This window comes from Carettochelys insculpta, chromosome 8 (assembly GCF_033958435.1).
Source record: "Carettochelys insculpta isolate YL-2023 chromosome 8, ASM3395843v1, whole genome shotgun sequence".
Lineage (NCBI taxonomy): Eukaryota > Metazoa > Chordata > Testudines > Carettochelyidae > Carettochelys > Carettochelys insculpta.
This window is the reverse complement of record NC_134144.1, coordinates 33,592,866-33,615,588: the sequence shown is the minus strand read 5'-3', so window position 1 is coordinate 33,615,588 and position 22,723 is coordinate 33,592,866. Positions and strand designations below refer to the sequence as shown.

At 43.5% G+C, this 22,723-nt stretch overlaps 1 protein-coding gene across 2 annotated transcripts in view; it reads right to left on the bottom strand.

Annotated features, from left to right (window-relative positions):
* Window positions 1–22,723, bottom strand: part of CHN1 (chimerin 1) — a 188,063-nt gene that overhangs the window by 121,738 nt on the left and 43,602 nt on the right. For both annotated transcript variants that reach the window (XM_075001827.1, XM_075001826.1), the window contains exons 3-4: window positions 17,197–17,235; window positions 10,493–10,548 (exon numbers count right to left, since the gene is read on the bottom strand). In XM_075001827.1, the coding sequence (XP_074857928.1) occupies window positions 10,493–10,548; window positions 17,197–17,235 (95 nt within the window). The remainder of the gene's footprint in view (window positions 1–10,492; window positions 10,549–17,196; window positions 17,236–22,723) is intronic.

The following is a 22,723-nucleotide window of genomic DNA, read 5'->3' as shown; positions in this document are numbered from 1 at the left end:
CCCAGGATCTCTCTATAACAACTCATCTCGAATACCAACATTGTTCTCTTCAAATATTTTGTTATCACCCATGTCTCACATCTGTACAACATGTTGCTGAATACACACGTTTTCAAGATGCTCAGCTTCGTTCCTAAGCTAATCGCTTTGATTTTCCAGATCTTATCCATAGCCTTCAAACTCATTCTTGCTTTCGCTATTCTAGTCACTATTTCCTTCTTACAGTCCAGATTGTATGTTATATTGCTCCCCAGATACGTGAACTTCTCTACATTCTCTAGTTCAATCCCATCTATACGTATCTTCCTTCCAATTTCCTTATCTCAAATACCATTGTTTTTGTCTTACTGATGTACATAATCAGTCTGCACCACTTCCCTTCCTCGTTCAGCACTTGCACCATTTTCACTAGCTTCACCTCCTCTTTCTCAATGATAACTACATCATCGGCAACCCTCAAGCTGTTAATTCTTTCCCCGTGCACAGATATCCCTTCTACTTCTTCATTGACCTTATCTATTGTTCTTTCTAGATGCATGATGAAGATACTTGGTGATATCGGTTGTCCTTGTCTCATACCTCTACTCTTTCTAAACCAACTTCCGAACGCTCAGCATGTTCTCACCACTGCCTCTACATTGTCACTTATATCCTTCAACAATCATATCACTCTGCTATCCACTCCGTAAGACTCCAACACCGTCCAAGTCACATTCTGAGCTCTACTGTCAAATGCCTTCTGAAAAATTGATGAAGCAAGTGTAGATGTTCTTGTTCCTTTGTCAAGCCTTCTCCGCTATCAATCTTAGTGCCAATATCTGCTGGACTGTACTTCCATCTTTCCCGAACCCCACTTGCTCATCCGTTAGATGTTCTATCTGCAATCTTAGTCTCTTTCTCAGTATGGTCATCAGCACCTTGCCTAGATGACTTTTTAGGGCAACCATTCTGTAGTTCTTGCACTCCATTGTACTTCCTTTCTTATGTATTGTCACTACCACAGATCTTGTCCATTCCTTAGGTGCCTTCCCTTCTTTCCATACTAGTCGGTGTATTTTTTGAATCACATTTTCTCTGCCATATTTGATCATCTCTCCTGTGACCGTATAATTTCCAAGCCTCTTGGTGTTCTTTAGTTGTTTCACTGATCTTTCTACTCCCTCCTTCAAAATATCAGTCTTGCACTCAATGCTCAGCAGAGATCTCTCTTTCAGTTCTTCTATCAGTCTCTCTGAGACACTCGGGTCCGACGTTGCTTTGTATAGATTGGTGCAATATCTCATCCAGCACTGTACAATCTTCTCGCTGTTCACGAGCACATCTTTGTTCTCATCTTTGATCATCATCTGCTTCGCATACCACTTCCTATTGATATTCCTAATCATTTTATATGACTCCCTGGTCTTACATTCGCCATAGTAGCATTCTATATCTTCACACTGCTCCCCTAACCATTTGACCTTATGTTTTCTGGTTGCTTTCCTTACCTCATTGCATTTCACCCTATATTGGATGTTCTGCCCTCTTGGAAGCATTCCTTCTGATCTTCAGCGCTCTCTTCTCTTGCACTAACTTCAGTGTCTCCTGCATAATCCATTTCTTATTGATCTTCTCTTCTTCCGGAAGAGTCTGCTCAATTGCCTCTTCTATCACCGTGGCAATCCCTTCGACTCCCTTATCTAGGTCTTTCTCTGCGGCCACATTCCTAATCTTCTCTTCAAGTGCTGCTGTGTACGGATTCCCTATTCTTCCTCATCTAGCCTTACCACGTCTCTTCTTTTCTTAAAACGTGTCTTACACTTTCTCTTGAGTTTCGTCTTGACGTTTGCAATCACTAGACTGCATTCCAAGTCCATATCCGCTTCTTGAAAAGTTTGGCACTGCTGTACTGATGTTACCCATCTTCTTATCAAAATCATATCTAGCATATTCTTGGACTTCCCCTCATTTGATTTTCGTGTCCACTTCCTACAGTCCTTTTGTTGGAATCTCATGTTGCAGATCACCACCTTGTGCTCCATAGCAAACTGTAGTAGTTTCTTGCCTTCTTTGTTTCTTTCTCCATATCCAGACCTTTCCATGACTCTTTCCCAAACTCCTTTATCTGTTCCGACCTTCTCATTCCAATCTGCTCCAACAATCAACACATCTCTCTTTGATATCTCCTCCAGCGTCTTTGTCAAGTCTGTATAGAATAGCTCAATCTCTTCCTCCGTACTGTCCGATGTGGGTGCATACACCTGAATGACCTAGATGTTGAATGGTTTTGCTTCGAATCTCACTACCATCATTCTTGCACTCACTGGACGGTAGCCTAACAATGCTCCTCTAGCTCTTTTGCTAAGATGGAATCCAATGCCTGTCTCATGCTTCATTTTGTTCCCTGACCAAATGACTTCACAACCATGCATCTCTCCCAATGCCGTCCAACATATCCCCACCAGTCCAAGTATATTGCATCTGTATCTCTCCATCTCCTTCCAAAGCCACACTAATTTTCCAGTTGCCTACACTGTTCAGATGTTCCACATTCCAATTGATACTAGATGTATTAGCTATAATTTTCTTTTGGTAGACAACTTATTGACCCAACCCCGATCACTCACTTGGTGTCGCAGACCTTGGTTATCCGGGTGACGTCCGAGACAGCATCTTTTATCATTTAGTCGTACTGACATCAGATTTCATTTGTATTGTTGTTTCACAGTCAGCGCATTGTCACTCATCTGACCAACCCTCCTCCTTTACCCAGGCTTGGGACTGGTACGGAACCCCTTGATGCATCTTGGCGGAGTCTGACTGTATTAAAGTGTACTTAATTTTGGATTAAGCCCATTGAACTCACTGGAATTTTTTTTTGTTTTGTTTTTTAAGAAAATAAGTATAGAATGTGATTCCCTTGGAAAAGCTGAGTTATGATGAAGCAATACAGGGGCTAGATTTATCGCATCAACATTATGGTCTGTGGCCATAATGTTCCGATACACTCTGTGACAACTGGCAACTCTAGAGTTTTCTCACTGCAGCTTTCTGTATTGTATACTTGAGCAATAGATTCTAAATCTAGTTAACTAATGAAACAAGCCATAAGGATTAGCTAAACTAAACTGTCTATTCTAGCAACATCCAACACATTAAAAAGCTTGGGAATTTATTTGTCAAATCACGCTTACACTAAAAGGCAGAGAGAGAGTCTTGAGGAATGAAGCATTGCAAAGTGAAGTATTTAAGTTACTAACCAACTGATCTACTCGGCGATATCCACATCTTCATCCACATCATTTTCTCCCAATGAGCAGTTTTCCTTATGATGTTTCATCCCTGCAACTAGACCCTGCATCTTCTTGTACTACTCACATTTGACAAATTTTCCTTTTTTTTTTACCCAGGGAATCAATTTCTTCAAAACATTCCCTTATATAGCCTCTAAATACCCAGAAGCCAGGACAGATTTTGGGAATATAGGAAGCTCTGTGTGTGCACTCAATAATATCTTCCCTTTTTCCTTCTAGTCCACTCCACTGTTCCTTTCTACACTACCTTCATCCTTTCCTATATATCATCTGTTTTAAGACAATGTCTTAAACCCCTCTGCCATGCTTGGCCAAGGTTCACCACCACATAACAGAACACAAGCACAGAACAAACCCAGTCCCATCCAGCTTGTGTGTTTCTTTGTACATGTTACTTTTTTGTGTACTGAGAAATAGAAACTGAAAGCCAAGAACTTTGAAGAGGCAAAAGCTAGTAATCAGGCTAGACAGACTAGAGCTATTATTTCATTTTTTGAGACATTTTTATGAGAATGTCTCTGACGAGATCTAATTTTAACTATAATTTTTAACTGAAAGTTGAGTATATTATTGATGATTTTTAAAAAGTCAAAAAATTGAATTTAAATAAAATATTTTTAATTTTAAAAAATCATTTTATCCACCTTGGTGTTATCTGCTGCAGCCGTACTGCCCTCTCAGGTTAAAAAAAAAAAAAGGGGCAGGGGGGCTGATTCCTCAATCCTTTCACCTGGCATTTCCTCAGAGTAACTCCATTGACCTCAGCAAACCAAGTCAGTACTTTAGAATCATCTTCCAGTTACTGGGTTATTTGCTAGTAAAGTCTTTCCACATTATCTCTTGTAGCAGCATGTGCCTTTGCACCTAAAACAAACTATTTATAATGTGATTTCCAATTACTTTTTGGCAAGTACTTTTTTCCTTTAATCATTCTGCTTATTTCAACAAGCGGAATAGCATAATTAATACCATATCAAATTACATATGACTCTCTCCCCTCAACCTCTAACATTCTTTGGACTAGGATTCTCCTCCGAATGTCTATCAACATTACTTATACAGCAGAATTATTCAATTACTTAGAAAAAGATTCCGCTTCCCACCGACTCACTCATGGCTGCTAATAGAAATCCAACTGAGAAAGAGCAGGTCACAAAGCTCAGTTCTATCAGGAAAAGCTTAGACCACAGAGAAAGGTTGAACATTTTTGTACTCTCTGAATACATTCTTACTTCAGCTTTGGCTCAGCTGCACAGTATGTTCAGTACTTATAATGAAAAACACTTGTGGACATGACCCTGAAATCTACCCCTCCACCCTCACCTCACCCCCTAAAAAGCAATGCATTGATGCTACACTACAATTATTTCAATTTTACCTTTATGATGTAAAGATATCTTTAATGATGGTCATAGTTTTGAGCTGCTTACCTGAGAAATACAATTTTTAAAACAGAACAGTTTCATTTAAAGAAAATACCTAAGCCTCTTCATTTTTCAGTTTTAAACTATTTTTACTGAAAATTTCCCAGGCTTTTGAAAAAAATTATTCATTTTTTCTGATTTTTACCCTACTTTTGTATCATTCAAACACGTAACAAATAGCTTTTTATTAGGAAAATACATCGGACTGCCTTATATATATTACATATTATGATAATACGTTAGTCTGTTTATGCAAAGCTGCCTTTTGAAGCAAGCATTGTGTAATAGTCTAGAAAATACACACAATAAACAAACAGCCACACACACAAACTCTAAAACATGTTTTGCCTCTGAACATACTGAAGAATCACACACCTATCACATACACATTCTAAACTGTTAGGCTAAATCTACAGTAAGAGAAATCCTCTAAATAGCCATGTTAATGGCCATTTCGAAGAATACTAATGAGGTGCTGAAATGCATTTTCAGCACCTCATTAGCATGCTGCCTGCTGCGGCACTTCAAAATTGTCACTTTTTGCTCCCAAGCGGCTCGTCCAGATGGGGGTCCTTTTCGAAAGGACCCTCCAACTTCAAAATCACCTTATTTCTCTCTGCTGAAAGCAGCTGAGAGGAATAAGGGGATTTTGAAATGTGCGGAGTCCTTTCGAAAAGGACCCCCACGTAGCTGCGCCGACCCACACACATTCGAAAGTGGTGCTTTCGAAGTTCCTTGACTGGCAGCATGGGAATACTAATGACACACTGAATATTCAATTGAGCACCTCATTAGTATTCTTCGATATGGTCACTAGCATGGTCATTTCGAAGTTTTGGCCAAGTGTGGCCACAGCCTTAGTAGACAAGAGTTTAATGATGTGACATTAAAATGGGATGAAAAATGTTTCAGAATATAAGGAAATATTCAAAAGTGTTAAAACAACAAAAGGGATGAAGTTGAGTTTCCATACTGCAAATGGTGTGGCCTAACAATTAAATTTAAATATTTATGGGTTAATAGTTCGAAGTTTACAATAGTAAACTGATGTTCAAATAAAAACTGTTATTTGGGGATCAGAGACAGATTATTGTCTTAAACTCAGATGTGGCAGCATGTTTTGATGTGTTTTAGTTTTGCAGCATTTATCTACTGAATACCCTTTGCCCCCGATCTTTCCATCCACCAAAATAAAGCCTGATACTTATCCAGAAAAAAACATTAATAGTTTTTGCACTGATTTTCATTGGTTTTTGTTGTTATGGTAATAAATATTGATCAATTTCCCAGAAAAATAAAAACTGAAAAAAGGAGCTCTAAAATACCTTAACCACTACACTTAACAGCTCTCTTTGTGCAAGAAATTGTATCATGTACAAATCTGCTTTGTTCAACTCTAAATTCCAACATGGTTCTGAAAAATTACAGATGTGAATTTGTTATCCCATACTAAAATGTTCTGGAACCAGAACATGTTCCACTCTACAATTTATATTTTGGGACAAAGCTGTTTAAAAACCATTGAAGAGTTATACTAGCTTCTTTGAGTACTTCAGACAGGAGACACAAGAAGCGTATCAGTTTGTTGACATGGAAGGTAGATGTGGGATATAGATGTAGTGTTGCTTTATCTTTATTACAGCAGAGGTTGGTAGGCTGGGCGGGTCCTAGATGGATTTTAAGGGAACAAAGGGAAAGACCTGACTCCTTCAGGTCCAGTAAATATTCAAGAATAGTGGATAGAGGCACTGTGGTATGTGACATTTGATGGTGCTGGCACCATAATACAGAACATCATTTCTGTTTATACAGTTAGGTCTTCTTGTAGGATGAAGCAGTACAATTAAAGAAAAGAATAAAAATTAAAGAGGGTAAAGCTGAATTGGGGAAGAAGTTGAATGGGTGCTGATAATCTTTTCTCTCATTTTTAGGTGAAGGAGTCCGGACTGCTAGGACCTCCACCTACTGTCAAAGATGGTAGATAAGGAATGGAGTGAGCCATGCTATAAGCACGGTCAATGAACATCAATGGCACCAAGAGATGGCTACTGTGCATGCATGGCACAGCCAGACACTGCTAGAAAGAGTCTCTGACTGCCAGTGCAAAGATGCACTGACGCAGAATGGAGCACCCGGAGGCACAGCACTTGAAGAAGAAACACTCATCTCTGTTTAGCCTGATAGACTATAACTACAGGATTAGACCTGCAGACCCCTGCAGGTACTATATTTAAAAAAAACAACAAAAAACTACAAACTTTCTAGAGCCTGGGTTACGAACTGAGGGTGAGCACTGCTCAGTTCCAGCCTGTTTACTCTTAACCTGAACACACGTTGCAGTTTCCCACCTGCACAAAACTTAATACAACTTTAAAACTCATGTGTAAATTCAGGATAATGCTACAATACATACATCTTTGGATGAGAAAATAAAATAAGGGTAAATTGTATTGAAGTGACACTACCAGGATACTGGAAGTTCTCCCCAGAGTGAATTGGCCTGGTCTTGTCTAATTTTAAAAATAATGCAGGTGATGGATCTAATTAGAATTTGGATGAATGACCAGCTGGTGTTCTAGGTTTGCTCGACTACTGCAATGGAAATTGATGCTCAGAATGTTAATGACAGTTTATGGCTTTATATCTTTCATACCTTGCCTTGGCAGCCTAGTGGCATTGCTATTAAGGAGATCTTTGTATGACTCCTGCTTATTATCACTCATTTCCCAGGCCTTTAATGACTAACAGAAGCACCTGCCTGCAGTCAAATTGGCACGTTTGTACTCCTGACAGCTCTATTAAGCTTAACATGGCTAGAACTCCGCTACGTTATTACAGGTAACTCTTCAGTGCAGGAAGAAAAGTCCATGAAACATACAGGTTGTGCACACAAACTGCAGTTATTATTTTTTCTACTATAGGGCTTCTCCATGCAGTTACGGTTGTACTACTCTTGGATACTTCATATTTCTACATTTTAAGAAAAGAAGTTTATCCTAAAAGCTATAAATATCACTAGTAAAGTTGAGACTCTGACTACACAAAAATAAGGACATCTGAAGTTCAGGCTCCCATACTGTCTTGGCACCCTGAGTGGCACCTATTATCACAGTATCCTGACGCATCACAATATAGTCTTTTGTGACTTCATTAAAATAAATAAATGTAATAGTCTACACGATTAGCCTGTCAAGAGTGTTGATATAGTCATAAGGGCTATGTCTACTCTAGAGAGCTTTGTTGACAAAACTCGCAGAGTGTCCACACACAAAATGTGTTTTGTTGACAGTCTGTCAGCAAAACCTGGCACTTCCGCAGACAGCATTCTGCCTCTCCGCAATGAGGAATAACACTGTTGTTGACAGTGGACGCTCCGGGGATAGGGGGTGTCCTTCTGGCAAAAGACAGGGCTTCTGAGTCACCTGGCATCCTTGCCTGCTGTGCTTCTGGTTGGCTGTTTTGTTGAGAGAGCAGCTGGGCAGTCTGGCTACTCCCCATTGACAGACCAGATCTCTTCCAACAGAAACTTCTGTTGACAGATTGCTGTAATGTAGAGGTAGCTAAGATGTACAGTAGGGTCTCAACATTCGCGAGGGTTCCGTGTTGAGAACCTTCACGAATGTTGAATTTCATGAGCAGGGCAGCCTGTCGCAGAGCCCCAGGGAAGCAGCGGCTGCCGGAGCTCCTGCCCGGGGCAGTGGCGGCTGCTGGCGCTCTGTGCTCTGGAGCCCTGGGGGAAGTGGCTGCTCGGCTGCTCGTGTATAATTGAGTTTGCAAATATTAAGTTCATGAATCTTGAGACCCTACTCTATAGAATATACACTGTATGAATTTTACCCACCACTGAAACTCAAGCACCTTTGGGGAAGAAAGCAGCAATTGTTTAGCAACAGTACACAACAGTTTAGGGCAAGGAGTAAAAAAAGCACTAAGCATACAAAATAGAATTGTGTCATATTGAGTCAAAGTATAATATCCCTTACACCTGAATCCCACATTTCACTGGCTGTACTCCCAGGCTCCTGCCATATTGCCAGATTGCTCAGGAGCACTGGTCCCTTCCTACATAGCCAACATTTTCTGGCGCACATACACAGTCACTTCAAAGAAGAGTGAAAAAAATGGAAGAGTCTGTAGGCTAAGTACACCTCAGCAGCTTTTGCTGCAGCAGCTGATGTCTTTCCTCTTCAGCTGAACTGGTCAGAGAGTAGGAAGCAAGTGGAGATTACTGGAAGTAATGCAGGGAAGAAGAATACTAATGACATAGGTAACGTGATGCCCCACCTTAAGGCAGTATTTTGAGTATCTGACACCTTCTGCAGTGTTGGGGGACTGAATGGAATACAGTTGATGTAAAGCAATTTCAACAGGGCCAAAGTTTCACATCACTGGAAGCAGTTTCAAGGAGGGTAATTCTGGATGGTGGACAATGCATACACACATTTTGTATGATCATATCATAAAAAAATCTTATTATGCTGAATACGTGGAAAGGAAAAATAGAAAGGCTGAACTGGAAATAAAAACCGAGTGTAATTATTTCTGGGTGATTAACATCTCAACTTCAATATTAACGTGTAGGCTTCTGCACAAAAATAATACTAAATTAGATGTTGTTTCCTTACAGGCAAACTCATTAACAGTGCAAAATATTTTTAAAATCTAATTTTTCTTGCCGAGACATATTTCATAAAAAAATCTGTCATGCTTGATCAAGATACGGTTATATGAAAGAGCGATCAGCTATAGCTAAACATCGACTGCAAAAAGGCAAGCCTGCCAAGTTAACCATGGTAGACCAGGGTGTTTCATTAAAATGAAGGATTTGACTCCCATTAAATCTCTATTTTTTTATCTTGGAAGTTGACAGACTATTTGGAAGATCTGCAATTGGGCATTTGAAAGAGAGTACAGAGAAACCCCAGTTTAATTCAGTAAAGTAATCCTCTTTGTGATCTAAGCTATAAGCTATTAATGCTCCTGACAGCACTGTGTTCCATTATATTTTATGCTCTGTCAACATAACAAACACATTCCAAAGATTCATTTCCTCTCTCTTGTTGCATGATAAAAATGTTGCAATAAATCTGAACTATTCAATAATCTGCAATGGTTTAGTACGAACAATATTTTGTGCTATCATTTAATGATTCAAACCAACATTTCATCATTCTTAAAATTGACATTGATGTTTCCTAAGTTCCTAGATGCAGTGATAGGAATGTACTGACATGAATGTTCAATATCAGTTTAAGCACTACTATATTCCAAGCTCTACTTTCAAAATAGCTATGAAAGAAGCATTAAAGGGACACTATCACTTTAGGTCCTGATCCCGCAATCTGAGTCAGATGAGCTGACCCTCTGCATGCATGGGCATTCCTCTGTGCTTCGACAGGATTCCACAACTCCAGCATCAGGGCCTTACCTACACATTCTGTCCATTTTAGCTCTTCCTAGTAATGCTTCAGGTAAAAGACTGGGATTAGAGGAAGAATTCATTGTTCTTTCATTTTAAATAGAAAATTATGACAAAAATAATTGCTAAAGTTACTGGGTATACTCAGAGTGCAGATGTACCAGAAAGTCTTTTAAACTCTTGTTTTAAATTAAATAGATTTCCAGTTGATGGTGCCCCTTTAACATCAGAAAAGCAATGTATTTAAGTTGCCCTCTCCACAGTAATTCCATGTAATTGTTGTTTGGAAAGTACAGTGTATGGATGAATCAAGAGTTAGTAGATAATGTAAAGCTTTGAATCATTATGATACCCACCTCAAAAGTGAAGGTAATCCTTCTAGGATGAGGAGCTTCCTGTTGCAACTGATACACTAAGAGAAGGCAGAAATTAAATATATTTCAGTTTTCTGCTTAGTACAGAACAGTTTTTATAAAATTACAAATTTTATGACATTACATTTTGATTTAAAAATACGTATTAAAAGATTTTGTGCAGAAGACTACGTATTCCAAAATATTACAATTGATTCAATACTAATCAGAAGTCACTCACTATTAGAATTCATTTAACTAGTTCGGTGTTTCCCAAATGGTGTTCCAACTAAGGGTTCCTTGAGAAAATGATCAGGGGTTGGCAACCTGCGGCTCTAAGGAGCCATTTGTGGCTCTGGATGCTATCTCCGCTGACTCCTCTGCAGCTCCCTGCCCTGCCACCTCTGAAACAGTACAACTAAATTTAATTAGTTTAACAGCTGGCAGGAAAGTAGGAGGGATATGACCACTAAACCAAATGAATTTAATTCCATGCCCAGTGGTGGCATGGCAGGGAGCCACACGGAGCTCCTCATTTGCAAAGTAGCCAGAGTGTGCGCAATGCGGGCAGGGCAAGGGCTATCCTGAAGTGGAATCAGATGAGTCCTGCAGTTCCTGTGCTAGCCTCACCTTTCATTGGCTGTGACTGACCTCTCCCGTTGCCATAGGTCGGCCAATGAAATCAGGCCCTTGGGACTAGAGTCAGAGGAGCTGCAATGGCTTACATAGGTTTGTCCACCATATTGGGTTAAGTAACAGGAGAAGCTAACTCAGGTGGAGTTTGTTCAGATGGGGTTAGATTGGGGGCCTCTTTGGGTGGATGGGTTAGTCCCAGGGGCCAGTTTGGGGCTCAGAGGAGTTAAGTCATATAAGGCTGTTTTAGGGGTTCAGCAAAATTCTTTCAACTTTAAAAGGGTTCCATGGCCAAACAAAATTGGGAAACACTGAAATAGTTAATTACTGTGTAATATCTGGGCAAAGTGGAAGATGGTTAGATGCAGGCAGAAAAGAACAGAAAATCAATGCAAAATTCATTTTACAATACATCAAAAGACATTGATTTTGGAGCTTTGTTTTTCATCAACAGGATTCACAGTCAGTGATGTAAGTTTCATTTCGTACTGAAGCTATTCCAGACCTTACAGAACTTCAGAGATTTGTAGAACCAGTCCCTCTGTTTTTATGATTACTCACTAACCTTTCTGAGTAAACAAAATGCTATTTGTGGTTATGGTCATTCAGAAGGCAGTTTCCCATAATGTAACCTATTTTAAAATAGCTACAAATACAAAAATGTGTATTTTTGTTGTTATTTTTTAAAGATTGAAAGACCAAGGCATTTTTAAAAGGAAGTTATATAAAAGGTATGCTCAGAACATGCTACTGTTCAGGAAAGAAGGGGCATTCAGCTTCTTCTGAAGTATCTTGATTTGGCAAATCACCTAAAAATAAGACTGACAATATTTATTTTACGTTTACAAAATTCCAGATCTGATTAGATCTCTTTCTGAAATAGCGATTGAAAGATGTAATCCCTTAGAATTAAATTAACTTTCAAACAATAGTATTTGCAAACAACTCCGGCAACATGTGCTGTCACTTCTTTCATGCAACAAGAACATAAATTAGTTTCTTTAATAAGACTCTCTTTCATCCTGATTGGCATTTGACCGTAAGTATTTTTCTGACACATATTCATTAAGATGCTGAGAATATAAGAATCACAATGGAGAAAATGGCTAAGTGCTAGATGACAGGTAGATGTTCGCACTAGAGATCCTTGCTCCAAAAGGAGGGAAAAAGCAACATTTTTATTTCGATTTCATTAAATAACCAATTTCACCACTGTTTAAAAACTGTTTGGCACAGATATTTAAAAGGTGGTGTTCGCAAGCAGTAAAAAAGAGCAATAATGTAAAATCAACAACTTTTCACTGGAAGAACAGCAGAAAGTCTTCCCCATGATGGACTACTTCCAGTCTCCCCTATAAACATGCCATACATGAAGACACTACTCCTTTATCAAAACCCCATACTTGTGGAGAACTAGCTCAGGTATAATATGAAAAATATCAGAAAGAGAGAATGGATAACTTTAGATTTAAAAACATGAGAATGGACAGTCACAAGTCACATGCTTTCTAGAGCACTAAAAAATTTAAGCTGATCATTTCTCGCCTCACATCAGCGTTAGATTTTCTGAAGACAACTACTCCTCAAAGAGCAGTCAAGTAGCACTTTAAAGACTAGCAAAATAGTTTATTGGGTGAGCTTTCGTGGGACAGACCCACTCCTTCAGACCATAGCCAGACCAGAACAGACTCAATATTTAAGACACAGAGAACCAAAAACAGTAAGCAAGGAGGACAAATCAGAAAAAGATAATCAAGGTGAGCAAATCAGAGAGTGGAGGGGTGGGGGGGAAGGTCAAGAATTAGACTGAGCCAAGTATGCAGATGAGCCCCTATAGTGACTCAGAAAGTTCCCATCACGATTTAAACCATGTGTTAATGTGCCCAATTTCAATATAAAAGTCAGCTCGTCCACTTCTCTTTCCAAAACGGTGCGATAATTCCTCTTCAGTAACACACATACCTTTAGGTCATTGACAGAATGCCCCATTCCATTAAAATGCTGACTAACTGGTTTGTGGATCTGGAGTGTTTTGATGTCTGTTTTGTGCCCGTTGACCCTTTGTCTAAAGGAGTTAGAAGTCTGTCCAATATACAAAGCATCTGGGCATTGTTGGCACATGATGGCATATATGATGTTAGTAGAGGAGCATGAGAAAGTGCCCGTGATTCTGTGAGTAACCTGGTTAGGTCCAGTGATGGTATTTCCAGAGAAGATATGTGGACAAAGCTGGCAGCGGGCTTTGTTGCAGGGAAAGTCTTTGAGGAAACTCCTCAAAGACTAAGCATTTTATTCTTCGCAGGTCAGGAATACAGCATGTGGTGTGTCAAATTGTAAAGTGTGCTCTCTATCTTTTTCTCATAACTGCTGCAAGGGGACCAATCTGTCACTTCCTGTTTCCTTGCCATTACCATTGCTAGTGAGCTCAAAATGTGTCTATTCACTCCTCGATAGAGACAGCAACACAAGCAAATGCTATGACTGTGTGCACTTAACTCTGCTTCTGGAAAATTATGAAAAATGTAAGCTGTACCTACAAATGATGTGTGTTGCTTTAGCTATTGGGCAAGCTACCAGTGAAGCTTGAGTAGTGTAAAGGTACGACATTCAGTAAAGATCATGGCATAAAATAAAATGAACAAAAAGTCAGGGTTCATTGAGTTCAGAGAAGGTATAGTACCATGATTTATTATTAATATTTGCAACTGAAAGCAAAGCGTACAGATTATTGTGATAAATAATAGGTGAATGGCTGTTATGATTAATGATGGTTATTATTAAAGCTACAACTTTATTTTTGAACCATCATCGAGATGGCAAAAGCCTGCTTCAAGTCACTTTATGTGTAAGTGCCTTCACATTAAATGACTGGCTTGACATATGGTAAGCCACTGATGTAGTAAGTGTTGATTCAAAGTCACACACAAGGATTGCTTCTAGGTTCACAGGCAGACTGAGAGTTCCAACTGCTGCAATTATGCAACAGCTGCTGAATGGGTCGGAGATTGTTACTCACTCATTTCCTTCACATTCGACTAGCTAAAGAGAAGAATGAAGACAGCTGGGGGGGGGAACCTTTAGCATTTTTACCCCTCCTTGCTGCTTATTCTTCCTTGATTTCAACTAATTTTAAAGTAAGTTTTCAAAGGTTCTGGAAGTTGCTGAAATTTTAAGGCCCACACAGTACTGCTAACTGTCTTTAATTTATCATGAGTCTCACAGTATTAGGTGTTTTATGTAAATGCTCAATGTCTGGAAACTAGTGATTATATAAGAACCTCGGCTTGCTTTATTTCCTCCCCCCCCATGTAAGTGGTTAATAGACTTTATGGCAGCAGTGGGAAGCTTGACATTATTATTGGAGTTCATCTTCAATGCTCGGAAGCCAGATGGCAAACAAAAAGAAACTAACACTAATGTTTTGGGTGTTTTGAGACCTGACTCATAATTCTTGAATGTTTGGGATTGACAATGCTGTCTACTCAGTGCCTGTTGGAACAAAAGCATCCAGGCTCTGCAGATGCATAGGAATAAAGTGAATGTTTCAGAGGGGATGGAAATTCTCTGCATTTAGACTTAGATAATATACTTTAGAGAAGTGGTGTCCAATAAATTAGCCACTCACCCCATCTGGGGCATAGGACACTGCGCTGTGGTGAATACGGGAGTAGCCAACCCATGACTCTTGGTACCTTTAAATGTGGCTCTTCCTGAGAGCCGCAGGCGAGGAGTGCCATCCACCTTCTCTGCACACGTGCCCCACCGATTGGTGGGAAAAGCACATGGCAGTGGGAGTAGCACCAGTGGCAATGCCAGCAGCGGCCCATGCGGCAGCTCCAGTGAGTTGGGGGCACTCAGACTCATAGAACACTAGAACTGGAAGGAACCTCAAGAGGTCATTGAGCCCAGTCCCTTCATTGCAGGACCAAGCACTGTCTAGGCCATCCCTGATATCCAACTAACCTGCTCTTAAATATCTCCAGTGACGGAGATTCCACAACCTCCCTAAGCAATTTATTCTAGCGTTTAACCACCCTGACAGTTAGGAAGTTTTTCCTAATATCCAACCTAAACCTCCCTTGCTGCAGTTTAAGTCCATTGCTCCTTGTCCTATCCCGAATTGAATTAGAATGAGATGGCTGGAGGTGCATGGCTCTGGGGGAGGACACTCAGTAAGCTGGGGAGAAGGGGCTGGGGATGCCTGGCTTTGTGGGAGAGGAAGGGCATTTATTTAGCATGGGGGAGGGATGGGAGTGCCTGGCTCTATAAAGTTTTGAATAACATAATGCAGCAAATATGGAAACCACAGTCATTTTGGTATAAATGCAGTCATTTTGGAATAAATGCATTCTTTTAGATTTTTGAATTTAAGTGCCAATTTGTGGAGGTATCAGAGAGGTGGCCATGTTAGTCTGTATCTGCGAGAACAACAAGAAATCCTGTGGCACCTTATAGACTAACAGATATTTTGGAGCATAAACTTTCGTGGGCAAAGACCCACTTCATCAGATGCATGAGTGGGGTGGGGGGTTTCAGAGGGGTATTTAAAGAGTGGGGTCCCAGTAAAAGGGACGGCCAGAGCTGACAAGGTCTATTCAGCAAGGTGGAAATGGCCCATCATCAGTAGTATGTATCAAAAGAGGAAAAAACGAGTCAGATCAGACAGGCCATTGATACATACTACTGATAATGGGCATTTCCACCTTGCTGAATAGACCTTGTCAGCTCTGGCCCTCCCTTTTACTGGGACCCCACTCTTTAAATACCTTTCTGGAACTCCCCCCTCACTCATGCATCTGATGAAGTGGGTCTTTGCCCCTGAAAGCTTATGCTCCAAAATATCTGTCAGTCTATAAGGTGCCACAGGACAACTTGTGGAGGTGAACACTTTCACTATGTGAAACACTGCTTTCATGTGTCTTGTCAGTGCTGTTGCTACCACATTAAGGGCACTTACACATAAAGGCCACTTACACACACATGGCCTACCAACAATTAATAGGAGGCCCCTTGAGATGCTTGGGGGCCAAAACAAGGGCTTATTCTGTTTCTGCCTAGCGTCAGCTCTAGCTTTGGGACATGATCTAAGGACATCTATCTTCAAAAATATGTCAGAAAATGTAGCCAGACATTTTTAGAACAGTGCTGTGTCTGTGTGTGTTGTGTGGCCAAATACACATGTAGACACACATGGATACACCTGCATTGACAATCTGCTGTTAAATGAAGGCTGATTCTTTGTCCTACCACCTCCCAGACTCATCAAGTCTCATGCCTCCCTCTTATATATCCAGGCAAGGAAGCAGAAGTTACAGGTTGGGGGGCATCCTTACAGCAGTTTGTCTTTTCCTTTCCCCATGCCATCACTTCTTTTGTTCATTCACCTCAGCCTCCTCAAGCCTCAGCTACGATGAGTGTAGAAAGTAAATTCTGCTTCATGGAGGATTAAAATATTTTCAAATCTGGTTTCATCTTGATTAGGAACAACACCCACACACTTTAGCTGTTCTCAGAAGAGAATGGAGCTTTGGCTCTGCGGCAAGCACCCTGTAGCTGCAGACTCAGGACGCTCTGAAGTTCCTGTCCCAGAGCTACCTGCACAGCTGGGTTCCATCACTGAGCACTAGTGAAATGTCCTAATTTTGATAAGTCAGCTAATTCAGACTAAAAACTTTTCCAGCTCTCTCTCGTCTCACCTCCAGTGGTTAAGGCAAATGGGCCTTAAAAGGATCCCATGAGCTAGCAGGGTTTAAAATGCACTAATCTGAGTCACTGAAGCACTAATGTACTACTCCAGCAGGCCAGACCCATGAAAGTAGCCCCATTGACATTAGTGGGAACACTCCTGGGGGCAAGGTTTACTGAGCGCAACCCCAGAATGGCACAGATGCACTTTACCTTTGGGATCAAAGAGTTTGTGTCCCCAAATGAAAATGTTCCCTGCTAGCTTCATATCCTGCACCTTATTTCTTGAGCTCATAGCTTGATAAAAACTGATATTCCAATTGTTATAAAAACATTTGAAATGAAACTTTCTTGTTTCAGCATTTTTAAAAATCTGTTTGACTACTTACAGTAAGATTTCCAGACAGGTGGTCGATATTCATCAGTATCTGAAAGAATAATGACACATTTCTAAATATGATATTAGAAACAAAGTAAATCCATTTCCACAGAAGCGTTAATAAATTCAGTAAGATAACTGTACCAAAAATCTAGCCGCAGTTTATGCTAATATTATTAGCATTTTACAAGCTACAAAAAGCGGGGCAGGGAGGAAAAATGAATGAAAGTGCTAAGAGGTTTCTATTCTTTACTTAGAAATTGGTAAAGGTAGTTTTCAAAAGAAGGTGGAGGAAAAGCTATAGATTACCACATGGCAAGATGGCTAATTTACACAGAATCCTAATGCTACTATAAATATAAGTGCAAAATTGAGAAGAAAAGCCATAATGCTTTCTCTAACTATGCTTCTTTAAAAAAGTTTGTATTAGAAATCACCCATCAGCAGCCAAGCTCCCCCTTTGCCTTCGGCACCTCTTGTCTGCGGTGGCGCTGCTAAACTACTATCCCACCTCCCTCCAGTGCCTTTCACCCACCACAAAACTGCTGTTTCATGCCAATCAGAGGCTCCAGGAGAAAGGAGGAGGAGCAGAAAGACAGTGCACACAGGGGAAGGGTGGAAAGAGGCAGGGGGTGGGGCAGGGAGGTTGCGGAAAAGGGTGGGCCTGTGGCAGAGGGTGTGTGTGGTGGGGGGTGGGGGGGGAGTGTCAAGCACCAGAAGTTGGTGCCTATGACTGGGTGTATCCCTTTAAACAGTTTGTGAGCTCTCTAGTGGAGTTCATTGTATTCAAGGTTTGTTTTAAAATGCGGTGTCACAAGAGGGCCCACATACTAGGTAAAGGAATACTACATTTAATGCAGAGAGGCAGGGGAAGCGGGAGGGGGAAGAACCTGATCCCCATGGAAGGGACAGAAGCTGAGCCAGGCTGTGTGCGGCTCAGTGTTTTAAATGCAGAGCAGCAGAGGAGGTGGGAGTGGGGACAGAAGCTGAGCCATCCTTCATGCCAGTGCAGCCTTTTAAATGCAGAGCACCAGGGTGGAGGGGGAAGAGTCTACCGAGTAACTGATGAAAATTTCGGTGGTTACTCAGAGTTACCTGATAACTCACTCTAACATCTCTAAAACTCATACAGACTTTAATGCTAGCAGGATCAGGCCCTAAATTTGTGAAAGCAAGAGAACTGGAATGCATCAATCAACAGAAGCAGCAGTAACATTGTAACTTTATTCCCCTGAGATCTCTTACTTTTCAGATCTTCTAATTGCATGGATCCTTCTAATCCTCGATTTGCAATCTGATGCATAGCATATAAATTATATCAAAGAACTTTCAAAAAAACTTGCATTTCTTTTATATGGAGTACAACCTCCTGGTAGAAAAAATTACCAGATGATGTAGTAATACCACATCAGCTAGTCTCCAAATGGAAATCCTGAGAACCTAAAAAACTTTAATTATTGTCATGTACTTCGGAGTCTGTCATGAACATAAATTGGTTTTCTAGGTTCCATCTTGTTACTTGCTGACTGACAATAACCTGGGCTGTGTCTACACTTCCAATATTTCAGAAAAGCCTGGTCTCTTTCGAAAGATCCCATGGAGCTTCTACACACAAAGGCTACGTCTACACGTGAAGCCAACATCGAAATAGCTTATTTCGATGTAGCAACATCGAAATAGGCTATTTCGATGAATAACGTCTACACGTCCTCCAGGGCTGGCAACGTCGACGTTCAACTTCGACGTTGCGCGGCACCACATCGAAATAGGCGCTGCGAGGGTACGTCTACACGCCAAAGTAGCACACATCGAAATAAGGGTGCCAGGCACAGCTGCAGACAGGGTCACAGGGCGGACTCAACAGCGAGCCGCTCCCTTAAAGGGCCCCTCCCAGACACAGTTGCACTAAACAACACAAGATACACAGAGCCGACAACTGGCTGCAGACCCTGTGCCTGCAGCATGGATCCCCAGCTGCCGCAGCAGCAGCCAGAAGCCCTGGGCTAAGGGCTGCTGCCCACGGTGACCATAGAGCCCCGCAGGGGCTGGAGAAAGAGCATCTCTCAACCCCCCAGCTGATGGCCGCCATGGAGGACCCAGCAATTTCGATGTTGCGGGACGCAGATCGTCTACACGGTCCCTACTTCGACGTTGAATGTCGAAGTAGGGCGCTATTCCGATCCCCTCATGAGGTTAGCGACTTCGACGTCTCGCTGCCTAATGTCGAAGTTAACTTCGAAATAGCGCCCGACGCGTGTAGCCGCGACGGGCGCTATTTCGAAGTTAGTGCCGCTACTTCTAAGTAGCGTGCACGTGTAGACACAGCTAAAATGTGTTCTTTTGAAAGACAGTAAATGTAAAGAATGCGATGCTTCTTTCAGAGGTTATCTTCCATTTCCGGATCAGGAAGAGCGCCTTCTTCTGCACGAGTCTTTCGAAAAAAAGTGTGTTTAGACACTCCGGGGGCTCTTTTTTCAAAAGAGGAGTCCTCCATGAACCAGCCAGCTGAAGCCAATGCAATCACATCTCTATGCTCCCTGCATCTGATTGCCTTAAAGCTGCAGGGATCCAGAAACCCTGTGGTGCGAAGCTGAGAGCGTGGCTGGAGCAGGAAGGTGAGCTGCTCAGCACGATGTCTTTACAGCAACCCCCGGAGAGGACACGGTCATTTATACTCCACAATGGCCAGCAGCCAGCAGTCCTGAGACACTGAGAGTTCCCCCCAGGGAGCCAGCCAAGGGGTCACAGGAGCTTACCTAGGGCACAAGATGTAGGACCCCCTCCTGGACTGATACCAAGCTCTGGGACCTCCTGGGCCTCTGGCACAACAAGGACATGCTGAGGGAGATGACAGGCAAGAGGCAGAATGCCCTCACCTAAGCCTGGCTGGTCACCGGCTTGGCAGCTCGGGGACACCCCAACTGGAGCCAGGATCAGGTATGCTTGAAAGTAAAAGAACTCAGGCAGGGGTATGTGTGGCCCAAGGACACAGCTGGGCATTCAGAGGCAGGACCCTCCACATGCCCCTTGTACCAGGAGCTCCACAGCTTCCTCAGGGGCAAGGACACCTCCCCAGCTGCACCGTCTTTAACCTCGAGGAGGATGAGCTGGACCCCAACGCAGAGGTGGAGGTACAGCCAGAACCCTCCAGCCAGAACACCCTGCAGGAGCTGAAGCTACCCTCAGACGAAGAGGACTCAAGCAACAGGACACTGGTGATTGCCATGCCCTCAGATTTGTCCAGCCAGGCAGCATCCATCAGGGTGTCCCCAGACCTTTTCAAAGGACCCTCTGGTAAGTACCTGGCATGTTGCACACCTCTGAGTGTGGAGAGGTGGGGCCTGCCTCTGCCACAGCTGGAAGTGGGCAAGCCACAAGGCTGCCATCCCCACTCCAGACACACCACCTGGCTCATGGAAATGACTGCAGGTGTCACTCAATACCCGCTCCCACAGATAGCACTGTGAGCTGCACATGTGGGGAGGAGGGTGGACTGTGCCCAGTGTGCCCCCTACCCATGAGGGAACCCCTCAGTGCCCAGGATCCCCAGGGGTGCTGGGGCCTTCGACAGGGGAACAAGGGGTCTGCCGGGGAGCAGGAGCCCAGTGGGAGTTGGGGGGACAGACTTCAGTGCTGTGGTGCAGGATTTCCATGCTTACAGGCTGGGTGAGCCCTGTTCAGTCCATGGAGCCAAGGAGTCTACCAGTGGCGGAAGAAAGGGACCCCCCCCACCACCACCGGCACCCTGCCAGGCCCATGCCCAAAGGGCCTGGAGGCGCACTGCCTGCACAGCTGCCATCTGCCACATGACCGAAGTGGCACAGCGGAGGCTGTGAGTGCAGGTGGCTGAGCTGGCATGGTGACAGAAGCTCATGAGCCTCCGGGACATCACCAGCATCCTGAGACAGCAGGTGGACTGGTCTCCTGCCCTTGCTGCACCCCCCACCACCTCCCTCTGCACCTAAACCTGCTCCCCCGAGGCCAATTCCCCAGGTGGTGCTGCAGGCCTGCCAGCAATGGGCAATGGATGCGCCCAGCACTTCCTGCCCCGCCAGTCCCTCTTCTCGCCCTGCTGAGCCTGAGCCTGCCAAACCCCTCCCCGTGACTGTATTTCCCTGTGAGCCCAGCCCCTTCCCAGCCCTGGCAGGGACCACGAACCTGGGGTGGGAGGGGATCCCAGAACATCACAGCCTGTAGTCCCCTACCCCTCTGAGGACTAAAGCCCCCCAACTCCCTAACCCAAGCCCCCCCCTCCAAGTACAGATGCCCCCATCCCCATCCCAAACTCTACCACTGTACATAGTTACCCATTGTTCCACAATGTAAATAGCTGTTACCACCCTTTTTATTTTGCTCTAGGTTTCCTATGTTAAACAGTTAATTTTTTCACCAGCTTCTTGTCCCTCATTATTGGGGGAGGGTGGTAAGAGGTGGACGGGTGGGAGAGGTTGTGATGAAGGGAAGGTGGGGGAGTGGATGGGCAAGAGGAGTTGTAGTAATAACAGGGTGGGGCTGCGGGCCGGGGAACCCTGCCTGGGGTTCCCGGTAGGAGTCATTGGGGCCCACAGGCAAAGCTCTCCCACAGGACCTCCATGATCCACATGGTGGGCTTAGTGGTTCGGGGCAACGGCCAGCTGTTCATAGCTAAGGCCGGTGTCAGCCACCCACTCCTGAATGAAGGCCTCGTCCTTGTTCTCCACAATGTTGTGGGGGGCCCAGCATGTCCCCACAACCTGGGGGACATTGCGCAGCCCAATGTTCAGGTGCATGAAGAGGCACCTGAAATGGCCCTTCAGGCACCCAAAAGCACACTCCACCAAGTAACGCGCCTCATTGAGCTGGTTATTGAACAATTCATGGGTGGAGTTTGGGTGGCTGGAGTAAGGCTGCACGGACCAGGACCGCAGGGGTTAGGTCACATCCACCACCATGCACAATGTCATGGTGACGTTCCAGACTGGGAGCTTCCAACAGGAGATGTAGGTCCCCGCTTCCATCCTCCGACAGAGGCTGCAGTTGCGGAAGACCTAGACAGATGTCCATAAAATGTCCATTATGGTCCACCAGTTCCTGCAGCACCACCAAGTGGCCTGCGCTGTGGTCCTGGGCAAGGATGACGATGTGCATGTCATCAAGGGCAGCGAAGCAGTGGGGAAAACCCGGGACAGCAAATCCAGTGATGGCTGTGCCCAGGTCCCCAAAGCAGATGGCCCGCCGCAGCAGCATTGTGTTGATCAGCTTGACGACCTGCACGGGATGGAGAGCGAACGCACTCATGAGTGCATGATGGGGTGCCTGTGGGCCCTGGAAGTTACCCCCGAGCTTCAGCGGGTTCCCCTGATCCTCCCATCCCCCTTCTCTTCCCTCCCTGGAGACATCTGCCCCCCGCCCCACGATGCCTATTGGGGGTGGGGTGGCACATTCCCCAGGAATGAACCTTTCTGCCCCGCTCCCTCCCATCCCTGCCCCCAGTCCCCCTTGCCTGGGAGCCTCCTCCCCATGGGAGGTGTGCAACCCAAGAGTGCCTTACCTCCATG